The sequence below is a fragment of the Gopherus flavomarginatus genome, chromosome 2 (genome assembly GCF_025201925.1).
Source record: "Gopherus flavomarginatus isolate rGopFla2 chromosome 2, rGopFla2.mat.asm, whole genome shotgun sequence".
Lineage (NCBI taxonomy): Eukaryota > Metazoa > Chordata > Testudines > Testudinidae > Gopherus > Gopherus flavomarginatus.
In genome coordinates, this window is record NC_066618.1 from 50,170,638 (window position 1) to 50,192,973 (window position 22,336).

General features: G+C 41.6%; 1 protein-coding gene across 2 annotated transcripts; it reads right to left on the reverse strand.

Annotated features, from left to right (window-relative positions):
• Positions 1 to 3,636: 3,636 nt before the first annotated feature.
• On the reverse strand, positions 3,637 to 17,560 carry PDK4 (pyruvate dehydrogenase kinase 4). 2 transcript variants are annotated; one of them, XM_050941737.1, is made up of 11 exons: positions 17,407 to 17,560; positions 16,113 to 16,254; positions 14,924 to 14,995; positions 13,482 to 13,666; positions 12,025 to 12,114; positions 11,464 to 11,541; positions 10,629 to 10,705; positions 9,506 to 9,604; positions 9,111 to 9,221; positions 7,791 to 7,904; positions 3,637 to 6,579 (listed from the first exon to the last, which is right to left on the reverse strand). In XM_050941737.1, the coding sequence occupies exons 1-11, from the start codon at positions 17,543 to 17,545 to the stop codon at positions 6,439 to 6,441; spliced, it is 1,248 nt and encodes a 415-aa protein (XP_050797694.1). In that variant the 5' UTR covers positions 17,546 to 17,560; the 3' UTR covers positions 3,637 to 6,438. The 2 variants fall into 2 exon arrangements, with proteins under 2 accessions (XP_050797694.1, XP_050797695.1); XM_050941738.1 differs by lacking the exon at positions 17,407 to 17,560 and adding an exon at positions 17,299 to 17,316.
• Between the last annotated feature and the right edge of the window lie 4,776 nt (positions 17,561 to 22,336).

The window sequence follows — 22,336 nt, forward strand, 5'->3', positions numbered from 1 at the left end:
ATATGATTGATAGTTTTCTGAGAATATTCTGCCTTTTCCCTTAACAAAAAAAATGGAGTAAATGTAAAAACCTACCAGTCTATTCTGCCTCTTAAAATATGCATCTATGCAGCTGTTAAAAACAGATCACTTGTCTCATTGGCCCAGAACTAAAAGGGATATTGCTGCTTATCAGGCAATAATGTATATTTACCAAGGGCTAAATCCTGCCCCAGACCTGTGTAGTTGGGCTTGGTGTAGGTGTTAATATGTGTGTGTGGAATCCTACCCCAAGCTGTGGAATGGCAGCAAAGTTGCTCTCCTGCTACTATAGCAGCCATGAAGTTGTACTAGTTGATGCTGCTGCCAACTTTGTTCCAGAGGGCAAGGGTGGAGGCTCCTCTATCCCTGCCTCTGAAACCAGGGATTCTGGGGCCAGCCACTGATCTTGGCTCTATGACACAGGATGTTTAGATCTCTCTCCATGGACTGCAGAAATCCTGCCTCCTGCTACACAGAAGAACTACACCAATTCTGCTGCATCTAAAGCCCTTGAGGATTGGGGTAGGATTTAGAGTTCACATTGTTTAATACTACCTTGTGAATAATATTGTGGACTGTAAGCCACATCATTATATTCACCTGGCTTAGAAAATTAGTCTTGCACAACCTTTCTTCTCCCCTCTTTCCAATTTCTTTGCATGCCACCAAGGTAGTTAATTAGGACCTTATCCAGCAAGGCTGAGCACCCATTGTTAATGTACATTCAGCAGTTTGAAAGCATAAAGGCTTACATAATAATACAGTTCCAAAGCTTTTTGCAGATGAAAGCTGGAATTTTCAGAGGCACAAAGGGCAGCTAGTTACCCAACTCCCATTTCTGCCTTTGAAAAACTCCCTTTAAAGACTTAACCTCACTCACTGCTTCTCCCAGTTTAAGTTATTTAGCTCAGCAGTGATTGAAATCAGTGAACATTATGGGTAGGTTTGCACTCTGTTTTAAAAACAATGGCTTCTGAAAAATTCAGCATTGGTTGGAGATGATGATTTATTCTCTAGCTTTCAGAAGCCTTCCTCCTTTCTGTAGCACACGAGAAGAAAACCATGTTTTTTCTCAAAACCATCTTCAAGTGTTTAAAAACATTTACATGCCATTCTCTTCTGGGCTGAGAGCCAGGTTCCTAGAACAAGTTTTAATGGAAACTACACAGCTTGAAAATAAGGACCATTAGTGGAAATACAGACACAACCAGTCGTGGAGCATATGTGCTATGAAATTTATATTTAAATGAATGGTATTCGGTCAAATCTGTAAGATTATGAAAACCAAACTTTTGGAATTGAAAATCCAGACCAATAGAAATATTTTAATGTAAATATTAATTTAATGGAAACAATGTTTTTACCCCAACATTGTGTTAGTAAACTTGGTCATTTTTCATCATGGAAGATTATAGAAAGTAGTAAGTCAACGATATAGGAAGTAGAAAGTATACGGGATAACAGATTCTCAGTTTCCCCCCCCCCCCCATAGAATGAACTCCATCTTAATAAAAACATTGTCTCATGGCTAACTCCCTTTTCATTCAAGATTGGGTACATTACCATCCCAGATACTATAACATACCATTCCCTTGGCAACTACAATAATTGCTCACAGGGAAAAGTAATACTAAGAAAAAATTTAACGTACATCTTACATGCCACATTGCATTGAAAACTGGATAGGGAACTAGAACCAGAAGATGATAGCTTTCCCTACATCATGAGCTGCTATGTTTGATTTTTAAAATTTAACTCGTCAATGTTTTTTAAATCAATTTTATTGTACAAACATAACATTTTCCCAGAAGAGTGAGGGTAAAGTGATAATTGATAAACAGCAACATTGGAGGACATACTCAAAATATTCTCTTGCTATTTTCTTCAGTTATTTTAAGAAACATCCCAGTTTTTCCTTCACTATTGTTCCCCCTCAGACTCATGTAGTGCACTGATTTTTATAAGACCATTCAGTAAATGCTAGTTTTGATGCATCTTTCCACTTTCTCTTGGCAGTTATGATAGAAGAGGTCACTTTTGTTTTTTAAAAATGTAGCTATACCAATCAGCAAGATGCTTGATTCTACAAGTATTATGGATAAGGATAGTGGAGTATCAACTTCTGGGTTGTTAGTAATATCCCAGTAGATTTGTACTCTCCTATCTGTCTTCATCTGTTTTCTCTTGCCCCACACCTGGATTGCAAGGTCTTTGGGGAAGGGATGACCATTGTTATTTATACAGTTCCTAACAGCATAGGGTCCTAGTCTATAGGTTTTATATTTACTCAGTTGGCACTACAAATTTATTACTAATAGGGTGGTGGCATTGCTATTCTTTATTCCCAACCACTCCATTACTTAAACCCCCTATGGGTATGGCTACATTTGGAATTTCAAAGCGTGAGTGTAGTCAGAGCGGCAGCGCTGGGAGAGAGCTCTCCCAGCGCTGCATGTAAACCACATCCCTTACGGGTGTAGCGTGCAGCGCTGGGAGATGCGCTCGCAGCGCTGCTGCCCTGATTACACTAACGCTTTACAGCGCTGTATCTTGCAGCGCTCAGGGGGGGGTGTTTTTTTCACACCCCAGTTGCAGCGCTGTAAAGTGTGAGTGTAGCCAAGGTGGGTGAGGTAATTTTTTTTTTTATTGGCTCAACTACTGTTGATGAGAGAGACCAGCTTTCAAGCTTACACAGAGCTCTTCTTCAGGTCTGGGCAATGCACTCCAAGTAGCATAGCTAAATGCAAGGTGGAACACATTGTTTAATGTAAGCAGTTAACACATATTCCAAGAGATCACTCAAGGTGAGGTGGCCTGTTAACACCTCTCCAGTCACAGTGAGGAAAGGGGTGATGGGAGGTTAAGTGGGTCATAGATTGTTGTAATAAGCCATATCCAGTTCATGAGTTTTAGCTATATAGCAGAGTTATGAATTTAAGCTCCCAGGCTCATCTTTTGAAGATGTTGTTCAGGTTTCCTTTGAGGAAGGAAAAAAAAAAAAGTCCTAGGATGACATGTAAGCAAGAGCTGTACTTAAAAATCATAGCATCCTTGTGGCAAGTGGGAGGCAAGGTAGCCAAAAAGTTCGTTTTTTCCCCCCCTTAAATACAGAAGCAGTTTATGCTATGAAAGACTTCGGGAATGACCCATATAAAGAGCTCTGGAAAACACCTGGAGGACTGGTTGCAAGTGACCCAGGAGAGATGGAAGGGTGCATCAATCGGCTTATATTGTCTTCCCGATAGAGATTATCTTTTATGATGTGTTTTAGGCCCACTGTGTTTAGATCAGACCATAAGGAAAACATTTAAAAATTGGCAGGTGTGTAAATGATGCTCAAATTGCAAAGAGTTACCTTAACTGCAAGTGTCTGTGCACTTTCAGTCCTTATTAAAAAGAAAACACTGTTGTTTCACCCTCCCTACCCAGTCTGCTGAAAATATTTAAAAAAAATAACCAACCACATACCACAACACTAAGTGCTGACAGAGTAATATATTAGGGCAGATATTCTGCAAAGCTCACTTTACAACTTCAACAAATGGAGGTTCTACAACCCACAAACAAAGCTACACCCTGAGCAGACCCACCGCAATAATGAAGTGAAAGAACAAGTCAGTTAAAAAATATTTATTACAAAATTATAACACTTATGTACAGTACAAGGCTTAAAATCAGAAGCTTTATCCTTAAAACAAACTTCAAAAACAGTTAAGATTCTAGTGCAAAGTAGTTAAATACAAAAGAGACTCCTTGTGGAGTGCTGATCTGGTATGCGTATTGATAACCACCTATGGCACTGAGTGTGTTTTGAATATAGAGTTGGTACTAAAGACTCACTTAGCATTAGAAAGTTTCCCTATAATTCAATATAGGCTTAAAGATAATGCTGTTCAGAATACTTCCACCTGCAAGTATTAACATTATTCACAGCAGCATAAAAGTGTACGTGATGTTTTGAAAATAAAGACACTCTTCTCCAGGAGAGGGACATGTGGTTATATATTACAAAAGTACTAAAAAGCATGAGAGCACAGGTCATGCTCAGGCATTAATGAGCCTAGAGAAAGAGCCAAAATTTATGTTTACCTGAAATGAGAGACTATGTCTAGGTGCACTTCATGACCTTGTCTAGCATTCAAGATCTATAAGCTACTGAAGCGCTGGGACACAGTAAAGATGACCTTTTTAATCTAAAAAAATATAGGGATGAAAGATATTTGATTCTAAAGAGTTGATAAGGAAGAAAAATGTATTCAGTCAGCCCATTTTATAATTTGTTTAGACTATCCGATCATCTTTGGAAATTCCAGATCATGCAAGGTGATAAACTAAATTATTCACCAACTTTTATGTAGTGTATTAAATCATTCTGCTCAGTAGTTAAACTTAAGTAGTTTCAGTGCTAAGTTTTTCTAAAACACAGTTTCTATAAAAACAAATTAAACATTTGGAAGAATCTACAAGTTCTCAAGTCAACATGAGAGAGTTTACACCAAAAGAGCTACAAAAACATTAAAACATCTTTTGAAGGTGGAACATTCTCTGAAATGTTACTACACACATGGACTAAAGCTATAATAATGAAATAAAAACACCATACAGTACAGTTATACACAGTACTAGTTAAAACTCATTCTGCTGAACAAGGTAGTATAACAGTCTACTATTGCTTGGATTAAGAATTAAATTAAATCTGATGTCCACAGCAAGAATGTTTAGTGGCGCTGTCTCTGTTTCTAGAGAAGATGATCTGCATTACAAAACCATCACACAACTAAGCATGGATACTAATTGTTCATGTGAAGTACTGGATTCTCCATACATGGAATTCTTTGAAAAATCCAAGCCTATACGTTTGGTACAGCTCTTACAGTTCAAAGATGTGAACTACATGCATCATTATGTTTGTCACAGTCAAGTGCATCCCCAAGATACATACACATAGCCTTCTCCAAGTTACCTTGAACACAACTTGCTAGTTTAAAAAAAACAAAAACAAAACAAAAAACAAACAAAAAACAATTCCTGAAAATGGCACCAATCTTCTACCCATTCAGGGCAAGTAATAAAAGTTATCTAAGCAAGCTATTTTTGGAATAAAAGTTGTCTAACATTTACCATTGGGAAGTGCAGGGAGAAAAATGGGACTTTCTAATGTCATAAGATACTTAGCCATGTGTGGGTCAACCAACCTGCCACACCTTAAGGTTCCTATCCTGCTGCTGCCCGGTCATGTTAAAGTGGATCTGAATAGGACGGTGTTGTACACCGGTATACATGCACCTAACTGCAGATTTCTGTAACATGGTAACACTTTAATGACTGTTCTGGGAGAAAAAATAGGTACCTAACTGACAAGTGTCAGCATTTAGAGGTTCAAGTGTAAACATGGTTCAGAAACTGTATACATCTATTATATCAAGTCTCAGATCATGTACCTGAAATTCTGAAGTATTAATCTGAACTTCTTATACAAGAACTTTTTTGGTAAGGGCAACATTGAAAGATATACAGATTTTTAGGTTTGCTTTGTACTGAACTGCACAGGTCAAATCGTGCTGTTTAGATAGGGCTGACATTAGGGAAAATGGAACCCTGGGCCAGCTTATATTTTGATGCCTCTGGCCCCTACTGCCTCCCCATTCATTTCCCCCATTGTCCCTGGCCCCCACTGCCTTCCTGGGCTCCCCATTGCTCCTGCTGCCTTCCCTCACAATGCCCAGAGTTCCTTTCTGCAGACTTGAACCCCAGGCCCACCCTGCTCCTTGTAGGGTGACCAGATAGCATGTATGAAAAAAAAAATTATATATATCAGGACCAAGTGTGGAGGGGTAATAGGCACCTATACAAGAAAAATCCCCAAATATTGGGATTGTCCCTATAAAATCGGGGACATTTGGTCACCCTAGCTCCTTGCCTCTTGACCAAAGCAGCTGGAGAGTGGTGGCTGCTGGTTAGGAGCCCAGGTCAGAAGGCAATGCCAACACCAGTGGCAACGAAGAGGTAAGGGTGGGATGGTAGAATATTGCCACCCTTACTTCTGTGCTGCTGCTGGCAGCGCTGCCTTCAGAGCTGGGTGGTCAGAGAGCAGCAGCTGCTGACCGGCAGTCAAGAGGTGCTGGGGCTATGAACTGCCCAGGCGAGAGGTACTAGGGCTCAGCGGTAGCAAGCTCTGGAACAAATTAAGCACTGATGGTGCCCCGCTGACCACAGCGCCCAGGGCAGGCGCCCACCCGTAACGCCAGCAATGGTCTAGGCTATAACCTGCAGCATGATCTTTCCTTCCCTTATTCCAACAGACTGACAGTCCTCCTATTCCATGACCTGTTGGAAGGAACTGTAGAGTAATGCACTCAAGCATTAGTCCTGATAGAAGGGAATCAAACTGTCTCTTCATACAACTTGACATATCTTTCACACAGCTGCACTTTGCCTCACTGAGTTTTTTGGTTTACTTGGGATACACCAATCATCTGCCTCTGTAGCCATCTGATAACGCTTAAAGGCAGACTTGTTGAACACAGGGAGCTTTTCTATTGATTCTGTTGAAAGAGCCTAAAAGCAAGCAAACAAAATATACAGGAATTACTTATTCAACAATCTCTTTTAGGTCACCGTTCCACAACAATAAGAGTTCTAAATATACCATTAAAAAAAATCAAAGCAATATAGATTTAACAATAAGTTTTAGAGACCTGAGCCACTGATACTACAGTTACACAGAAAACCACATGCTTGGATTAATAGTCAGGTGAGCATTAGTCTTTTGCATCTGTAATAGGCCACAGCAGTGTGCTCTGTTGTGCTTATGTTTGCCAAGGAGAGTTTGGCCAGGAGAAAGATGTGCTGTCATTAAGTGTCAAGTCATGTTGCGGTCAGATTTTACAGGCCATGAACCTGTTTGTGTTCTGCATAATATGACTTCTTTGGGGTGATTTACAATCAAGATAATCCCAGATATAGCAGGACAACCCCTTTCTCAAAAGGCCCAAAGAGGCATTTGTACGTCTCACCCCATTTTACAGATATATGATTCTATGATGAAGAGACAGGTTGGGATGGTATTAATAAAAAGTTACTGTGAAGTGGAACACATACATATAAAACATATACACACCATTTTATAGCTTGTGCTTAGATACTTAAAATACAGTTAAATTTTGTAACGCAGTCAGCGCAAGTATCTCTCAGTAGTAGATGCAAAGATTGCTAAAAACCTTTGTTTTTTTTTTTTACAGTTACCTGCAGAAACCTGGTGTATGTAGTAGACTGGACCCTTATTTAACAAAGAATCTGACATAATTTGAAGTCTTTATCTTACCTAGAATTCAGAATCTGTACAATAGTTGAACAGATAAATTACTGGTAACAACTATTTATATTTCCTTATAAGGCTGGACATCTCACTGCTGAAAACAAAGATCAGTGAAGATCTGCTACTTGAATCTTTGTACTTTGGGTGCCTCAATTCTAACCAGCAGCCCTAACCCATAAGTTTCTACTTAACAACTGTGTGTGTGGGGGGGGGGAGAGAAGAGACCTCAAATACCAGTGTAAATTGGATCAGCTGAAAACTACTACAAAACTGACCCTCAGCTCTGAAAACCAAGCTGAGTAATTTCTAGCTCACCAGCAAGAGAGGGTCTGCAGGCCAAGTTAGGCCTTCAGCCATTTTTATGTAGAACCACACTTTAATGTCAATTAGGTGGGATAAGTGTACCTATCAGTAATCAGCAATATTACTTTCATGTAACAAAAGCACATACCTTCAGGTAAACAACAGCATCTGTTCCATAACCTGGTATAGAATATAGATTCAAGTCTCCTTGAAAGTATTTAGCATATAGACGAGAAATTGGCAAGCCATACCCAAAACCAGCCTAGAAATAAGTAAAGTACAATACATCAAAATGTCTTCCATTTCCAGAGAGCATGACGACTGTTCCAGGGAGACAGTTTAGGTCCCTGAACATCTCCATTACTGCAGAGCTTCTCTCCCTCCCCCACCCCAAAATGTTAACAACGAAGTCTCATTTAGAACACTGGAACTTTATGAAAAAATTACTCATCCTCAATCATAAAACATGCTGAAAGATCTTTCAAGTCTTCAATTGGGGAATTATATATTTTACACCTCTCACTTTTACATACTTTTACAGCCATGCCTTCTCTTTTTAACCAGACTGGGGCAGAAGCAGAGAGCTGGAAAGATGGCAAAGGAACTTGTGTTCTAAGCTTGTCCCTAAAGGGCCCAATTTGGGGTAGGAATGTTAAGAGTGCAAGTGAGGGAAGAGAACCAAGATGCAGAATGGCTGGCTAGGTTTTCAGAGAAAAAGCGAAGGGAACCCTTGCAATGGCCTCTACTCTGTTCAGCGTGGCAGCAAACTGTTGGCTCAGCTGTTGTCAACAAAACCCATCAGGATATTATTATGGGGAGGAGTGAGGATAGGGAGCAGAGATCACTGAAATACTGCTCCTTCCTTCAAGTTGTGACTCTTGAGAGGAGAAGGATTCTAGCATAGACAGGTCCACAGGTTGTTAGACAACCAACTTGTCTCTGTTTTTGACCCAACAGTCATTAGAAACACATCCCAGCTAGTCTCAAGCATTGCTGCATTCTTAAAACAAACATATAGCCCAATTTAAACAGAATTCCTAAAGGCTATTAACATAGGATTGGGGCACAAGAAGGGAGCAGAAGCCACTGAAAGACTGCGCCCTGTAACATGTAGTTGCTTTGTCCACGATTTTTGCATCAAATAGAGGTCATTCTTCACTTGAGGGGGGGAAATAAAATCTAATGTGCAAGAAGAGAGGGTGTTTTGTTTTGTTTTTTAAATGGAAAGGGGATGAGACATTAAAAAGCTGCCTAAGGTGGAGATCAGAGAGACTTTTAAAGATACAAATGAAGAAAAATGCTGAACCCTTAGAATGCCACTGGTCCCATTCCAACAAAGCATGTATTTTTTATTGCAAAGTTCAATTCACCTGTGACTAACTTACAAAGCAGTGAGACTCTGAGGCAATTCCAAGTACTTTATCTTGCATTGTTCCTTTACAAAATTACTATAAATTTCAGATCTTACCAAAGGAGCATTACGAGAGTCATCCACCACTGGTCTCGGTGCTGTGGAATACATGTAGCTAAACAGGAGATTGATTTTCTTCAATGGAACACCACCTCCTGTGTCAGATATCTGATAAAAAAATTAGTCAGCTATAAGTCTGTTCTAGAAATAGCACTGAACATTAGCACCTGAACCCATTCACCAGTAACCCAACAGTTATTCCTGATTAGATACCACAAAAGCTTAGATTTCTGATAAATAACCTGTCTAAAGTAATCTACAGTAGAAGACACTATAGTAGATATTAACTTTGTCCTACAGTTGTAAGTCAGCAAGCTTTTCTATTGCTATTTGTTGTGGAATATTCAGTCTTTACTTCATTTACGGGCTACTGCAGTCAAGTAATAGATTACCTTAATTGTCAGGTCTTCATTTCCTAGAACAACAGTCACTTTAACTGGAGAAAGGGAAGAATTGTTCTCCTGATGTTCAACTGTTGCCCTCATGGCATTCTATGGAAATTAAGGTAATCACCATCATCAGAAGAGTTTGGCTCAATTAACTGTATGTTACTATCGCAGCACCACAGATAGTAGATTCTGGTGTGGTTCTGTCCTCCCCCCCACCTCCCTCTTCCAAGTGCATACCAGGTCTTTGTTAGAAAGAGCTGACTACCCCCACCCCCCAATTGTTTGGTCTTTGGGGAATGTTCTTAGCAATTTAGTATAGGGGGACTGAAGGAAAAACTTGCAACTGAAGTGACTTCTAAAGACATTTTATTTGGGGTTGAATTTTTGGAAAGGACACTTCAATATACATATCAGAAATGACGCTGTACCCGCCCAACATGAAGATTAGATATTAGACATTTAAAAAGGAAATCTGTAGTCAGATTCTAAGAGAACATGCCCAGGTCAGTGTGGAGTCCTGGTGCTTTACCCCAAACAAGCCACACACCACCTCTTCAATCCCATTACCTCTTGGTCTATTTTTGTTGCCACCATATTCTTTTCTTTCAAGAGCATACATATGCAATATTAACTACCTCAAAAATATTGATATTTTATTTATTCCTCACCAATCTTGTATTTGACATAAACTAACTAAAATGTTTAGACAAGGATGCATGCTCCTTTGATGCTTCCCATTCCTCTCTTTGCATATCCTTCTGTGCATCACAAGTTTGACAGATACCATAAGGCCCTTCTTACTCCACTGACAGAAGGGACTCCAGAATTCATAAGACTACGCTCAATAAAGGGAAGAATATCCCCCTCCACCCACACTATCCCGCTCCACCCACACAACCCCCCCCTTTTTCAACACTCCACTGCATCTGAATTCCAAGTCATTCCTATCTGCTGCCACTCTCCATTCCTCTAGTTACCAGAGCTATAGTTCCTCTAGGGCTGTCTGTCTCATGATCTTAGGCAAGACATAACTAAAAACAAAAGTGGTTGAAGACTGAAATACATTAGTTCACGCTCACAGAACTGGGCAATGACATGCTCATAACAGAAACGTGGGTTTACAAACCTTGAAGAGCTCAAACAGTATATGGAAGAGGTGGGAAGGAACATAAACAATGTGAATGGGTTGTCTTGGCACTCTTCCTAGAGAGGGGAAAAAAAAGAAACATTTCCCCCATTTTAAGGCTTTTCTTTTGTTGCTTTTGCTTCCCAAATCAGCTCTACTATAAGCAAATGATGTCATGCTATAATAAATAAGGAAATGAGAGGAAAAATTTTATTCACCGCCCCCCCCAGCACATCATATACCAATTTGTATACAATTGGTTATTTCATGAACACAGTTGTTTTCAAGTGAGTGTGCACACATCATTCAGTTTTTAGCATTCCTATGGAGTGGGCAAGAATTAATCGCCCAGAATCAGACACACAGAGTGTGGATTAAAACTCAGCAGTTCCTGGATTCTAGTCCTGCATCCACTTTCTAAGTGTAAAGAGAGCTTATTCCTTGCCATCATATGCTAGTGCTTGTACTATAGGGGCAGGTCAAGTATGTTCTCTGCAGGATTTGCAAGAACCACTCCTCAAAAGAGAATGTTCATATTTGAGAGTCAGAAAGCCAGTGCGCTATCTTATGGAACCAAAATGCAGAGATCAGTTGTTGGATTCCAACAACTGATGTGAAAAAGGCAACTTGGAGGAGCTTAAAGAAGTGGAAGGAGCAAACATGAGATTAGGCATCTGGTAAACAAGCTTCAAGAGGAAGCCATGTACGGACTACTCTGACAAAAGCATTAAAGAGAGATTGAGTGAAAGGGTCTTTTTCTAAGAGTTAGAAAAGTCAATTAGGCTATTGATAAGGATTATTAGTCTGCAAATAAGAGATTAAGCCATTATCTTACCATTCACTTGAATAAGACTTAATTCTGGAGAAGCTAAGTAATACTGGTCACAGAGTCTCCGGGAACTTTCAAAAGCATCTGCAATATATTTTTAATTTTACAAAAGTAAGTGTATGTAGTAATAAAGCAAAACAAAGTTATAATATAGCAATTTATTTTCTTTGGCAACATATCACTTCATACTACATTCATGTGTTATGTTGTAAATTTAAACATGCATGTTTAACATTTTAACAGATGCCTAGAGATTGAAAGATAGAAGTCTGCCACTACACACAGCTGGTGTTGATTTGCCATGGACTGCTCTCACCTCATCTACCACTCATTAACACTTGATCAATTAGGTCTTAAATTACTTCTAAGATGGATTCTTCTGCTATTTTGCACCCTCTTTAAAACCAGGAGATCAGCTAGTCTATAGCTGATATAACTGTCAGGCACTTAAAAGAAGTCATTTTCAGCACCCCACACAAGTACATCTTTTGTCTGCATGTCAAACTACTTGCAAACAGTCAGTGCTAACCATGAAGAGAGAGCCTATTGATTTAACAATGTACATACCATTCACCACTCCCACCACATCACAGCATGGATCAATGCTTCCAATGTGCTGTTGGTGACCCAAGTTGGTATTGTCATCAAAAAGGAGTGCTGTTTAAGATAAACCAATATTATATTTCATTTCTGGTAAGCAACAAAATTATGAAAAGTCAGTTCACATGCACATACTCTGATCAGGAAAAGATTCCTTTTTTTTTTTTTGGGTAAGTAATAATTTCAGATACTGGAGATTCCCCCCCCCCCCCCCAAAAGATCCAGTGGGAAAAATAATCTAGATTTTCAAGAGTCAAGGACAAGGAGGGTTTGGTGCCTGGAGAACTACTGCTTATTTCAAAGACACTAACTATGCTGATTTTTTTATTTTAAACTGGTGGATCAACATCTAAAGCAAGGGTTCTCACAACAAATTTTTTGGTAGCCTCAAAGTGCAGCCACCAACTCACAATTTTAAGTAAAATACTTAATTAACTTGGGGGGGGGGGGGAATAGGGGGGAAAATAAATATGCACATATACATATCATTTTAGTTTATTATGTAAAGGGTTTGGTTTTTTTTTTTGCAGCCTCAATAATAATGTACAGTTGTCTCTATTCTTTACTGGACCTAAACAGAATAGAAACACAAATAAGGTGCTTTGCACATTCCTGTTTGTTTTTTTTAAAGGCAACCAATAAGCAATAGAAACAACAGACTTGCTAGCTGGTAAGTCTGCTGCTGTAAAAAGTAATTGAATGTTTGTTAATATCAATTTTCACAGCAGGCTTACCCAGCCCTGGCAAGCCAGGGAACAAATTGAGCCCTGGATGGGGAGGTGGATAGGGAAACAGTGGGGACCAGTGGGGATAGATAGGGGGCCAAGGAGGTAGTGGAGGCCAGGGGCAATGCAGTGAGGTGGTAAGCCAAGGGCCGGCACCCACAGCCGGGGTCCAGCACTGGAGCCTGAAGCCCTGTGACAAGAGGCTGCCACCGTCACCCCAGGGCTGAAGTCTGAGCGTCACCACTCCCGGGAAGGTGGGGAACTCACTGGCTGCCTGCTCATCTGGCATTTGTGGCTCCAGAGTGGGGCAGGACCAACTTTTGCTGGTGGCCCTGGGGCAGGGGCCACTGCTCTGCTCCCCGCCCCCAGTTACTGCCCAGGAAGCTGTGGCCACAAGAAAAGCCCATGGGGCCGCATGCGAGAAATGCTTAAAAGTCTATTCATGGGTGAGGATATCACTAGTTTTCCACACAAGCCTTTTCATTAGTTTAGAGTTAACATTGAAGTTTCAAATTGAGATAACTTATATAAGTATTCTGGTATTCTTCTAGCTCATATCTGCAGTTAAAAAAAATACTAAAACACTAGTGACATATGAAGTCACCTGAGAGAGTCCTCTAATAGTCATAAGAAACTTTTACTTTAACATGTTCCACAACACCTACAATACATTTTCTCAAGGGAAAAGTGAAGACTTACTGTGTTGGTTTATTAGCATCCGGATTGATATACGATTCATGTAAAATCGATCCAAGAAGTATTGAATATTTTGATTGGTGACTAGGTCCACTCTGAAGGTGTCTTGGTATTCAATTACTCCTTGCGCCATTACAGGAACAACATCGTGGTGTCTGTTTCGGACTATAACAAGTGTATCTATAAAGCTAGATAAATCACAAGACATTCAGATAAATATTAAGACTGTACATGGGTAAGTTTCAAACAAGAAATTCTCTGTAGCGGCATCTTAAGTTTTGTGCAAAGAAACTCTAATTTAGTCAAAGTGCTTATATTAAAAAAAAAATTATAACAAGTGCAATTGGGTTTTAAAGGCAACCTCATAGCATAACCTTTAAAGGACCTCATCACTAACCTAAACAGAAGATCTCACTTTTTAAATACAGGGCCTGATTCACCAATGCATCACTTCAATTTTACATCAGAAAAACTGGATGGTGAATCAGGCTCATAAAAAGTCAGTTCTCTCTCTGATGATTTTCACTTTGAAGAGTTTGTTTACACAAGCGACACAGCTGTGCCACTGCAGCGCTTCAGTGTAGATACTACCTATGCTGATGGGAGGAATTCTCCCATAGTGTAGGTAATCCACCTCAAAGAGAAGCCATAGCTAGGTTGATGGAAGAATTCTACATCAAGTGTTAGGGTTAGTATACCTGTGTTTCTCTGGGCATGGACTTTTCACACTATGAGGGACCTAGCTATACCGACGTAAATTCCTAGTGTAGGCCAGGCCAAAGTCATTCTTTTCCCAGGGGCAGATAAAGAAACTTCTGGCTAAGGTAGAGTGGCAAGCGAAATTGCTTGACTTTGCCAAAAGCACTTACAGTCCACATGCAAACACTCTCTCTCATCACCTGTCTAAGTTTTCCCATGTCTAGCCACTTCCTATGTCTTAATCATATACATAATATTTTCTTTTAAGGGGGCTTTTTGGCCCGTAGGTGAAATGAAAGAATACATTGGAATACTAGTAATATCAAATGTCTAGGTCTACTTCATCAGAACCTGAGTTGAATTAATACAAAACCGAACCAAAATCGGCACTCCAACCTGCAATAGAACTTTAACTGAAATGGGATGTCCCAGAGTAATTTTGTTTAAGTTTTTTCCCCTCTCATACCAGTTAAAATACTATTATACCTGTTGGCTCTGAAAACAAGATCTGTTAAGATATCAACAATTTTCAGCTTTATTCCATTGGCTTGGTCAGTTTCAACATGTCACTTTTATTTAAAAAACTGCTATAAGCCAATGTAGCTGCAACATGGTTAGCACTTAATATACCTTGTACTGAAACAAGTCTAGTCTCTAGGTCTTTCAACTATGCTGGTAACTCAGCATAGTCAGTCATTGTAAGCTGAATGTATTACAGAAAGGAAGATGAAAAATGAAATGCTTACTCAGATAAAACCCTGTGGTCCTCTGGGTTTTTTTGATTAAACTCAACTAGCTCCATTAGACTCTGAATGTACCTAGAAAAGATTGTCCACAAAACACCAAAAGGCTGCTTATTTAATTGTTTGTTAAAAATGTTAAAGTAGCAGAAAAAGTTCTCCTCCCCAAAAAGTTACAATTGAACAAGTTAATAAGTTGCCATAGCTCTAAGATTCTACTCAAAATTAACTTTTGCATAGTTCCATGCTTATAGTCAACTCCCCCTCAATGCCAGCCAGTCCGCCCTACAAACTCTACATAAAATCTGAAAGTGAAGCAGTGTTTGTTTGGCTCATCCACTGCCTACAGTAAGAGATTATGCAGGCTAAATTTCACAGCGTCAAAGAGTGGAATTTAATATCTGCAATTGAAAGTCTGTTAATAATTTTGTTGATGTGAGAGCCAGAATAGGATCCACTTGACTCTTCTATTGTTGTGTTAATTCTAGAGAGCAGAAAGAATTCGAAAAAAACCAACTTATTTTTGTCACTAAGAGACTTGATTAGATTTAATTGTGTAGTCAAGTTATTTGATTTAAAAGGTGCCAGTTTGAACATTATTTTACAAGTTCATAATCTCATTTTATTATTATTATTACTACTTCTAACATTTTTCACTGTCTGGTTTGTATGCCAAGGCATTAGTAATGTAGTAATGACAGATTTTCTTGTATTTAACCTAAATAAAGACAGGAATAGCAGTTGAACAGTCTAAAATCTTCCACACTGTATTTTGTCTCAATGCTCCCTTTGACAAATTGGTACCAAAAAAAAGCTAGCAAAAGGACCTAGAGACTTACTATATATTGCCTTAGGCTACTTTAATGTAGGGATATGCAGGTGGTCAGATTTCATTTATTTTGCTTAAGAGTCTACATGTTATTTTTCAAGACATGTTGTGCGGTGTTGTAAAAACAAGTTATGGCCGTTTACAATTCTGTTGATAAGAATGGGACTGTGTTTTCCAGGATGCTTAAGAGATCATACAGATTCATGAATGGGTAAAGTCATATTTGAAGATTTTTTCATCTTACTTCGTTGCCCTCTGACCATATACTTTGCTATTGTCTTCTCTTACTCCAAGGATATCTAGTATAGAGTTGTCACCTCTATCATATTCTGTACTGAGTACTTAAACAAAATCCTTTGCACTTACCAGCTTTTTACCAGCTGTACTGATGGAGTGCTCAGTAACTGATCAGGAAGCAGGTCAATTTCTCTCAGGATATTTGCCAGCCTCACAGGAAGTTCTTGCCTCAAAAATGCAAAAGAGGTTCTTTCACATCCATTACTTGAACCTATAAAATAAGAAAAGTTAAGCATTTTTTAAAATGTATTTACAAGCGTGAGCAGGTTTCTTTTAGACTCCCTCAAATCCCAGTATTACATTATTACAAGAGCATAAATATGTAACAACCTAAGAAGGATGCTGTATTGGCTATTTCTTCTGCACATATACCAACAACTCTTTACTCTAGATGTTTTCTAGATGACTATAGTGGATACCTAGTTCAGCAAGAAACAGACATCTGTAGAATGACATCTAGTTAAAGACATATTTTGCATTTCAAGTTCAAGCAGGGGGATTCCCTCTTCATTAGCTATGGGAGCCAAGGTAGCCTATGTAAACAGTGTACTCTTACAGTTAGTCTGTCAATCACTCACTCCCCTCCACCCCTTAATCTGAACACATCACTGGAACATGATTTATCACCTTTAGCAGCTTTGAAAATCAGATCTGCCGAACAAAGCATTCGTATTGTGACTGGTACATAAAAATCACATCTGTTCTGTTCACATGCACTACAGTTTAACACATACAAACGGTTGAGCTATTTAAGGTGATCCCCATCAACAATATTAAGGTACAAGATAAATTTCTGCATATTTTGGGATTCAACGTTTAATGAAACAGCCATAGGATCTTTCAGCTTCACGGCACACTTGCCAGCAGCACAGGCTTCCGGTTACTACCCCAGTCAGAGAACAGCACCTCGGAGGGAGCAGCACTCCCGGGGCGTCGGGCAATGTCAGCAGCAAGGCATACGATCAAACTCCTGATCATTCATTCGTTCTACTAACGGGTTTGTACAGCGGTAAAGAGCTGCTGCCAAACTGTTCGGCTTTGCTGACTTCCAATCTTGTGGAGCAGCCAGAGGGGGGTCCCGTCCCCCACGCTGTTTATAATGGGAACATCTCGGATGCTCACGACGAGAGCAGCGCCCCCCTACGGCAGAGGAGAGCCCCACCCCGCCCCCAATCCCTAGCCAGAGTCTGGGGCACAGGCTTCAAAAAACCACGTGGCTCTAAACTGGGAGCGGGGGCACCTGAGCCTGACACACCCACGAAGGAGCCGGCCAGTGGCAGAGCGCTGGAGCCAGCCACGGGCCAGGGTCCCCGCCGGCAGCGCAGAGCCTGAGGCGGGCAGGAGAGCTCCCCCCGGCCCGTACCGAAGTCCAGGAACTGCTGGATGGAGAGCGGGGAGGGCGAGTAGCGGGAGAAGCGCTCCACCTCGCGCGGCACGCGCCCGCTGACCCCGCCCGCCGCCAGAGGGGCGGCGCTGCGCAGGGCGACCCGCGCGGCTCTCATCGCCACGCGCGGCAGGTGCGGTGACCGGACTGACTCTCAGACACTCGCTCGCGCCGCTCCAGCTCTTCGACTCCTGAAGCTGCCTCTCACGTGCGGCGCTATTTACCGCCCACAGACCGACCTCCCGCGGGGCGGGGCCATGGCAGGGGGCGTGGCTCCAGACAAACCGCGCCCAACAGAACCTTGCCTAGGCCGGGACGAGACAGGCCAAGCATTCTGGCCAGTACCATTGTCCGGCAGCGTAGGGGTGTGTGGGCTGCCCTTCACCCCAAGAGAGCCCAGCGGGCGCCGCGGAGACAGTCCAGGGAAGAAGGAACAGGGGCGGCGGGGGCGGCTTGCAGGTGGGGCGGAGGGGCGTGGCCGCTTCTCTGCCTAGATGCCGCTTCAGTTTCTTTGTTTACGAGGCAAATCAATGTGAAACCCCTTCCCTCCTCCCGCGGAGTGAGTCCTTCCAGGGACCCAGCTCACCGCTCGCCTCATTGGTTGTTCCGGCCGAGCTTGGCCTTCTCGAGCGAGCCAATCCGCGGAGCTAGACCCACGCCTTCTTGGGCCCCGCCGCGGAGTAAACAGCTCGACTCCGCCCACATCCCCGAGGGCGGGGCTGGAGATGCTCTTCGTAGAATTCTGAGAACTGGGCCAGGGCCAGGCCTGGGTACAGCCCGGGAGGATTCGCCGCCAGCTGCTGCCGGGCTGGGCACTGCTGTGCTGCAGCTCAGGGTGTCACCTGGTTCTTAGGCCGGGTGTTTACACAGCGCGCAGCACATCGGGGTGCTGCTGACCCCTGCATGGGGTCCCCGGGACGCTGCTGCAATGCTATCACGATAATAGCAAACTTAGCATTAACATTGATGGCCCGGTGTCCCCCCTCGAAGCCGGAGTGGGGCCACTTCTCCCCACTCTGTTGTGTCTCACACTATTTGCTGCCGTTTTTCTTCCAGCCCAGCGCCTTGGGGCGTTCATTTAGAAACAGTTGTTAGCCCTCCTGGCTCTAGAAAAGGTGACTCCTAAAGGCTCACATGAATGATATCAAACAAAAGACCCCAAACTATTAGTTCTCTCTTAATCTTGCAATTTGTGAACACTTGGGATTGGTGATGCTAATATAAATGGCAGCCTTTGACCCAAAGCAATTACAGTCTGAAAAACCAAAATGTCTGAGGGGAGAACAAGGCACCAAAAATAATAGGATGCTACCGCACAGACTAACTGGGTGTGCAATTCTCAACCAATTGTTAGCTGTAAATTCCACTTGCCATCTGCATAACCAGTCTTATTTGGCAGTTTTCTGTATGAGGCTGTTTTCTATACTGCTAAATCCAAGAAGCTGGGGCTATTGCAGATTAAGGAAGAAGCAGTTGCTTTATAGTGGCTGGTTTGCCTCCTTTTGTAGCTAATTTAAGGTTCCAGCTGTCCTGCTAATGCTGTGGGTATGGGACTAACTCCGAATAGGAGGCTGATGAGGTTTTTAACTTCTCCCTTTGTGTTGGGCTGTAATTGTGATGTAGTACTGGGAATGGATATTAACACAGAGGAGATAGGACCTGTGCAAAGAACATCCTGAAGTGACTGAGAATGGGATTTGGAGCTTTTCACCTCTAGGGCGCTTAGGCGGCATCTTGGGTTGATAATGACCAAAGCCCAGATCCACAAAGTATTTAGGCTCCTAACTTCCATTGATTGCAGTGGAAGCTAGGATCCTAAATGTCTTTGAGGATCTGGGCCCAACTGTCTAAAGACAACTGTCTGACCCTCTGGTAGTTTGGTTCCTAGTGGCCTTCACCTTGTGATCCTTGTTTGTTGTCTCACGAGACGGGCTAGGGAATGATGGATTGAGCTACTCTCTCACCTTCAGCTGGTCCCCTCTGGTCACAGGTAGGGCTGGGAAAAGTGTTCTACCTGCTTTGTGGAGAGAGGACTTCAGTCTCCAGTACTATTTGGCATCTTCACAAGCCCTGAAGTCACTCGAATAAAAGCAAAGGAAAAAAAGACTGCACAATGAACAAGGTGTGCAACTGAAATGTGGTGCTAATAATTCCAGCCAGGGTGACATCCTAAATGCTGGTCATTAACAGCAGGCCCAAATTCCATTAAAAGCTATGCTATAAAGGGATGTAATCTCCATCCACCTGTATAACTCTAATCAATATTATTTATATTTTCATATGGAAAGGCGGATAGGGCCCTTAACCAAACTCTTTGAAAATGTAGTTTAACATATAGAACAAAACACTCTGTACTTAGATTTCTTCTGGTGTTTTATCTCAACATTTTCTCTTCCTGGGTCTTATTTCTTTTATCCCTTTTTATTTTTCCACGTGCAGTGCACTTGCAATTTGCTTCTTTTACCTCTCTGTATGCCCCTCTTCTCCTCTGCCCTTGCTCCACTCACTCTACCAAACAGAAGTGAAATTCTATCACAGAAGTAGCAGTGTGGAAATTATATAGCACAAACAAGGACATTTAACAGAACTGATTTAATCTTCAATTAAAAATAAATTAAAGTCTAATGCTCTTGCCAGCAGACTGTATTTTAATTGAAAGTTGTTTGAGTTTCATTTCATTTAAATGTCATTTAATCCACCTGCCAGGCATGGATAGCTGTCATGCAGATGATAAAAAACAAAGCATCTCAGCTTAGGAAGCACTTAAAAAAAATATGTCCGTGCTGATTGTAGTGATCAGTTGAGAACGTGGAAAGGTCCTCAAGAATGACCACTTTCAAAATCAAGTTTTGAGCTTACAACCTGGTTAACAGGGCTGGCATTAGACTTGCTGGGGCCCAAGGCAGAAACTAAGGAATGGGCCCCCACCCTGCCTCCCTCATCAGTTTACACACTGAATTTCTGCAGTGTTTCTGAAGCCAAAGCCCAAGACCCTCTATGCGGGGATGAAGCCCAAACCTCCCTGTGGCATAGGGCCTCGGGCAAGTTCCCTGCTTGGTGCCCCCTAACATCAGCTCTACTTGTTAATGAGTTCATATATCATATTATCATTTGCCTGACTGCTCTCATTGCTTAATACAAATATCATCTATATCCTTAAAGAGTAGTCTTTTATTACACACTGAGTTCTAAACAGGAAAAACCTACAGAGTGTAGCCCCTTTTGTTCATATTTTTATCATCACCCAAATGCATTTTGTACTCCATTAATTTTCACTGCATTCCACTGACAGTTAAGCAGTGAGTGGGTGAACAAAAGTCTTATGGGTTCCATTTTACTCTTGGTATACTGGTACAGAACAATCGTTGAAGGGAGAATATCAAGAGTGCTGCCCTCCCGCAACTAATAAAGGACAAAGGCCCCAGGAACACAAAGATCTAGATGTTTTTCTAAACCAAAAGGCAAACTTCTGTAATAGGCTACTGTGAGTACCACTACTCACAAGTATAATCCAACAATGAAAAGAGCTTTATTATTCCAATAATTGCTTCGGGAAAAAAATATATTCTCCTTAATATTGCAACATTGTCTGTTTATTTTTTACTAACTGTAAGTATGACTGTTCATAAATGGGGACATTACAGCATGTGTTGAGTAATGTAATTTTGTGTTCTTGTGACCATTACTGGTGGCATTGTCTGGTAGAAATTGTTAGGGATATTCTGAATATTTATGGTGACCAGATGTCCCATTTTTAAAGGGACAGTCCCGTTTTTTGGGACTTTTTCTTATATAGGCGCCTATTAGCCCCCACCCCCTGTCCCATTTTTTCACAGTTGCTATCTGCTCATCCTGTGAATATTGGACTATCAATTAATTAGTACCCATGAACCTAGGAATTTGGCTGGATTCATTGTCAATTAAATCACATCTGGAGGAAAAGAATGGATGGCAGATAGTTAAAATGGAACCCACTTTAAGTATGACTCAGCAACTTCTCATAACCACAGCATTGTTTGTTCCTGCTTTGGCTCCCTACTTACTCTCTTCCTTTGTCCCCCTTCTGACTCCAGCACTACATGGCCCACCAGCGCCTATCCACCATCCATAATATCGGAAAACTGCACAATATCAGATTCTAAACACTGGGATTCATCACATCTATTCATTGTCAATATTTCAATTTTCTCTTCTGAACAGGGTTGCCAACTTTTTAATATTTAAAAACTGGACACTCCTGCAGGAGTGCCAGAACCTCCCCTGGCTCACCCCTGTCCCCGAGGCCTCACCCCTGCCTCATCTCTTCCCCGAGGCCCTGCTCCATCTCTTCCCCCAAGGCCCTGCCCCGTTCGCTCCTCTTTCACTTTCCCCCAGTTGCTCACTGATTTTCCCTTCTCCCCCACTCCCTGTGTAGGTCAGGAAGGACTTGCCTGCAGAGCCAGGTGTGGGAGCTGCAGCCACGCAATGCAGATAGGAGGTGGCCCTGGCTCAGTAGGGGCTGGCACAGGTTATGACTTGGTGCCTACCTGCTTCTCCTCCCGCAGTAACCAGACTTTGGGTATCTGGTCAGTAGATCTGACCGGACACCATCAGGTCCCCTTTTCAACCGGACTTCCCAGTCAAAACCAGACATCTGGCCACCCTGCTTCTGAAACATTACTGCACCCCTGCTCCAAGTGTTGTGGAAAGGAAGCCATAAGGCTTTCACTTGTTCAATCACAGTAGTGTTTTCTTGGGTTTCCTCATGGTGTTCTTAGCTTTGCTTCAGTTTTATTCTTTAACACAACATTGAAAATCCCTTTGCTCTCTACCACAACACAGTAAAAAGCACTTCTTGCTCTCCTGCATCAATCCCTGTCATAAATAAGGATAGTTTCTTTCTATAAGGATACCAGGAAGTCCTGAATCT

What these genes read in the sequence shown, in the direction of transcription:
- PDK4 (XM_050941737.1), bottom strand. Translation starts at nt 17,545, where the DNA reads ATGAGAGCCGCGCGGGTCGCCCTGCGCAGCGCCGCCCCTCTGGCGGCG. An exon ending in GTACAGCTGGTAAAAAGCTG is followed by an intron (nt 14,996 to 16,112) that starts GTAAGTGCAAAG and finishes AATCTTTTCTAG; the next exon opens with GTACATTCAGAGTCTAATGG. An exon ending in ATGAAGACCTGACAATTAAG is followed by an intron (nt 9,222 to 9,505) that starts GTAATCTATTAC and finishes TTTTTTTATCAG; the next exon opens with ATATCTGACACAGGAGGTGG.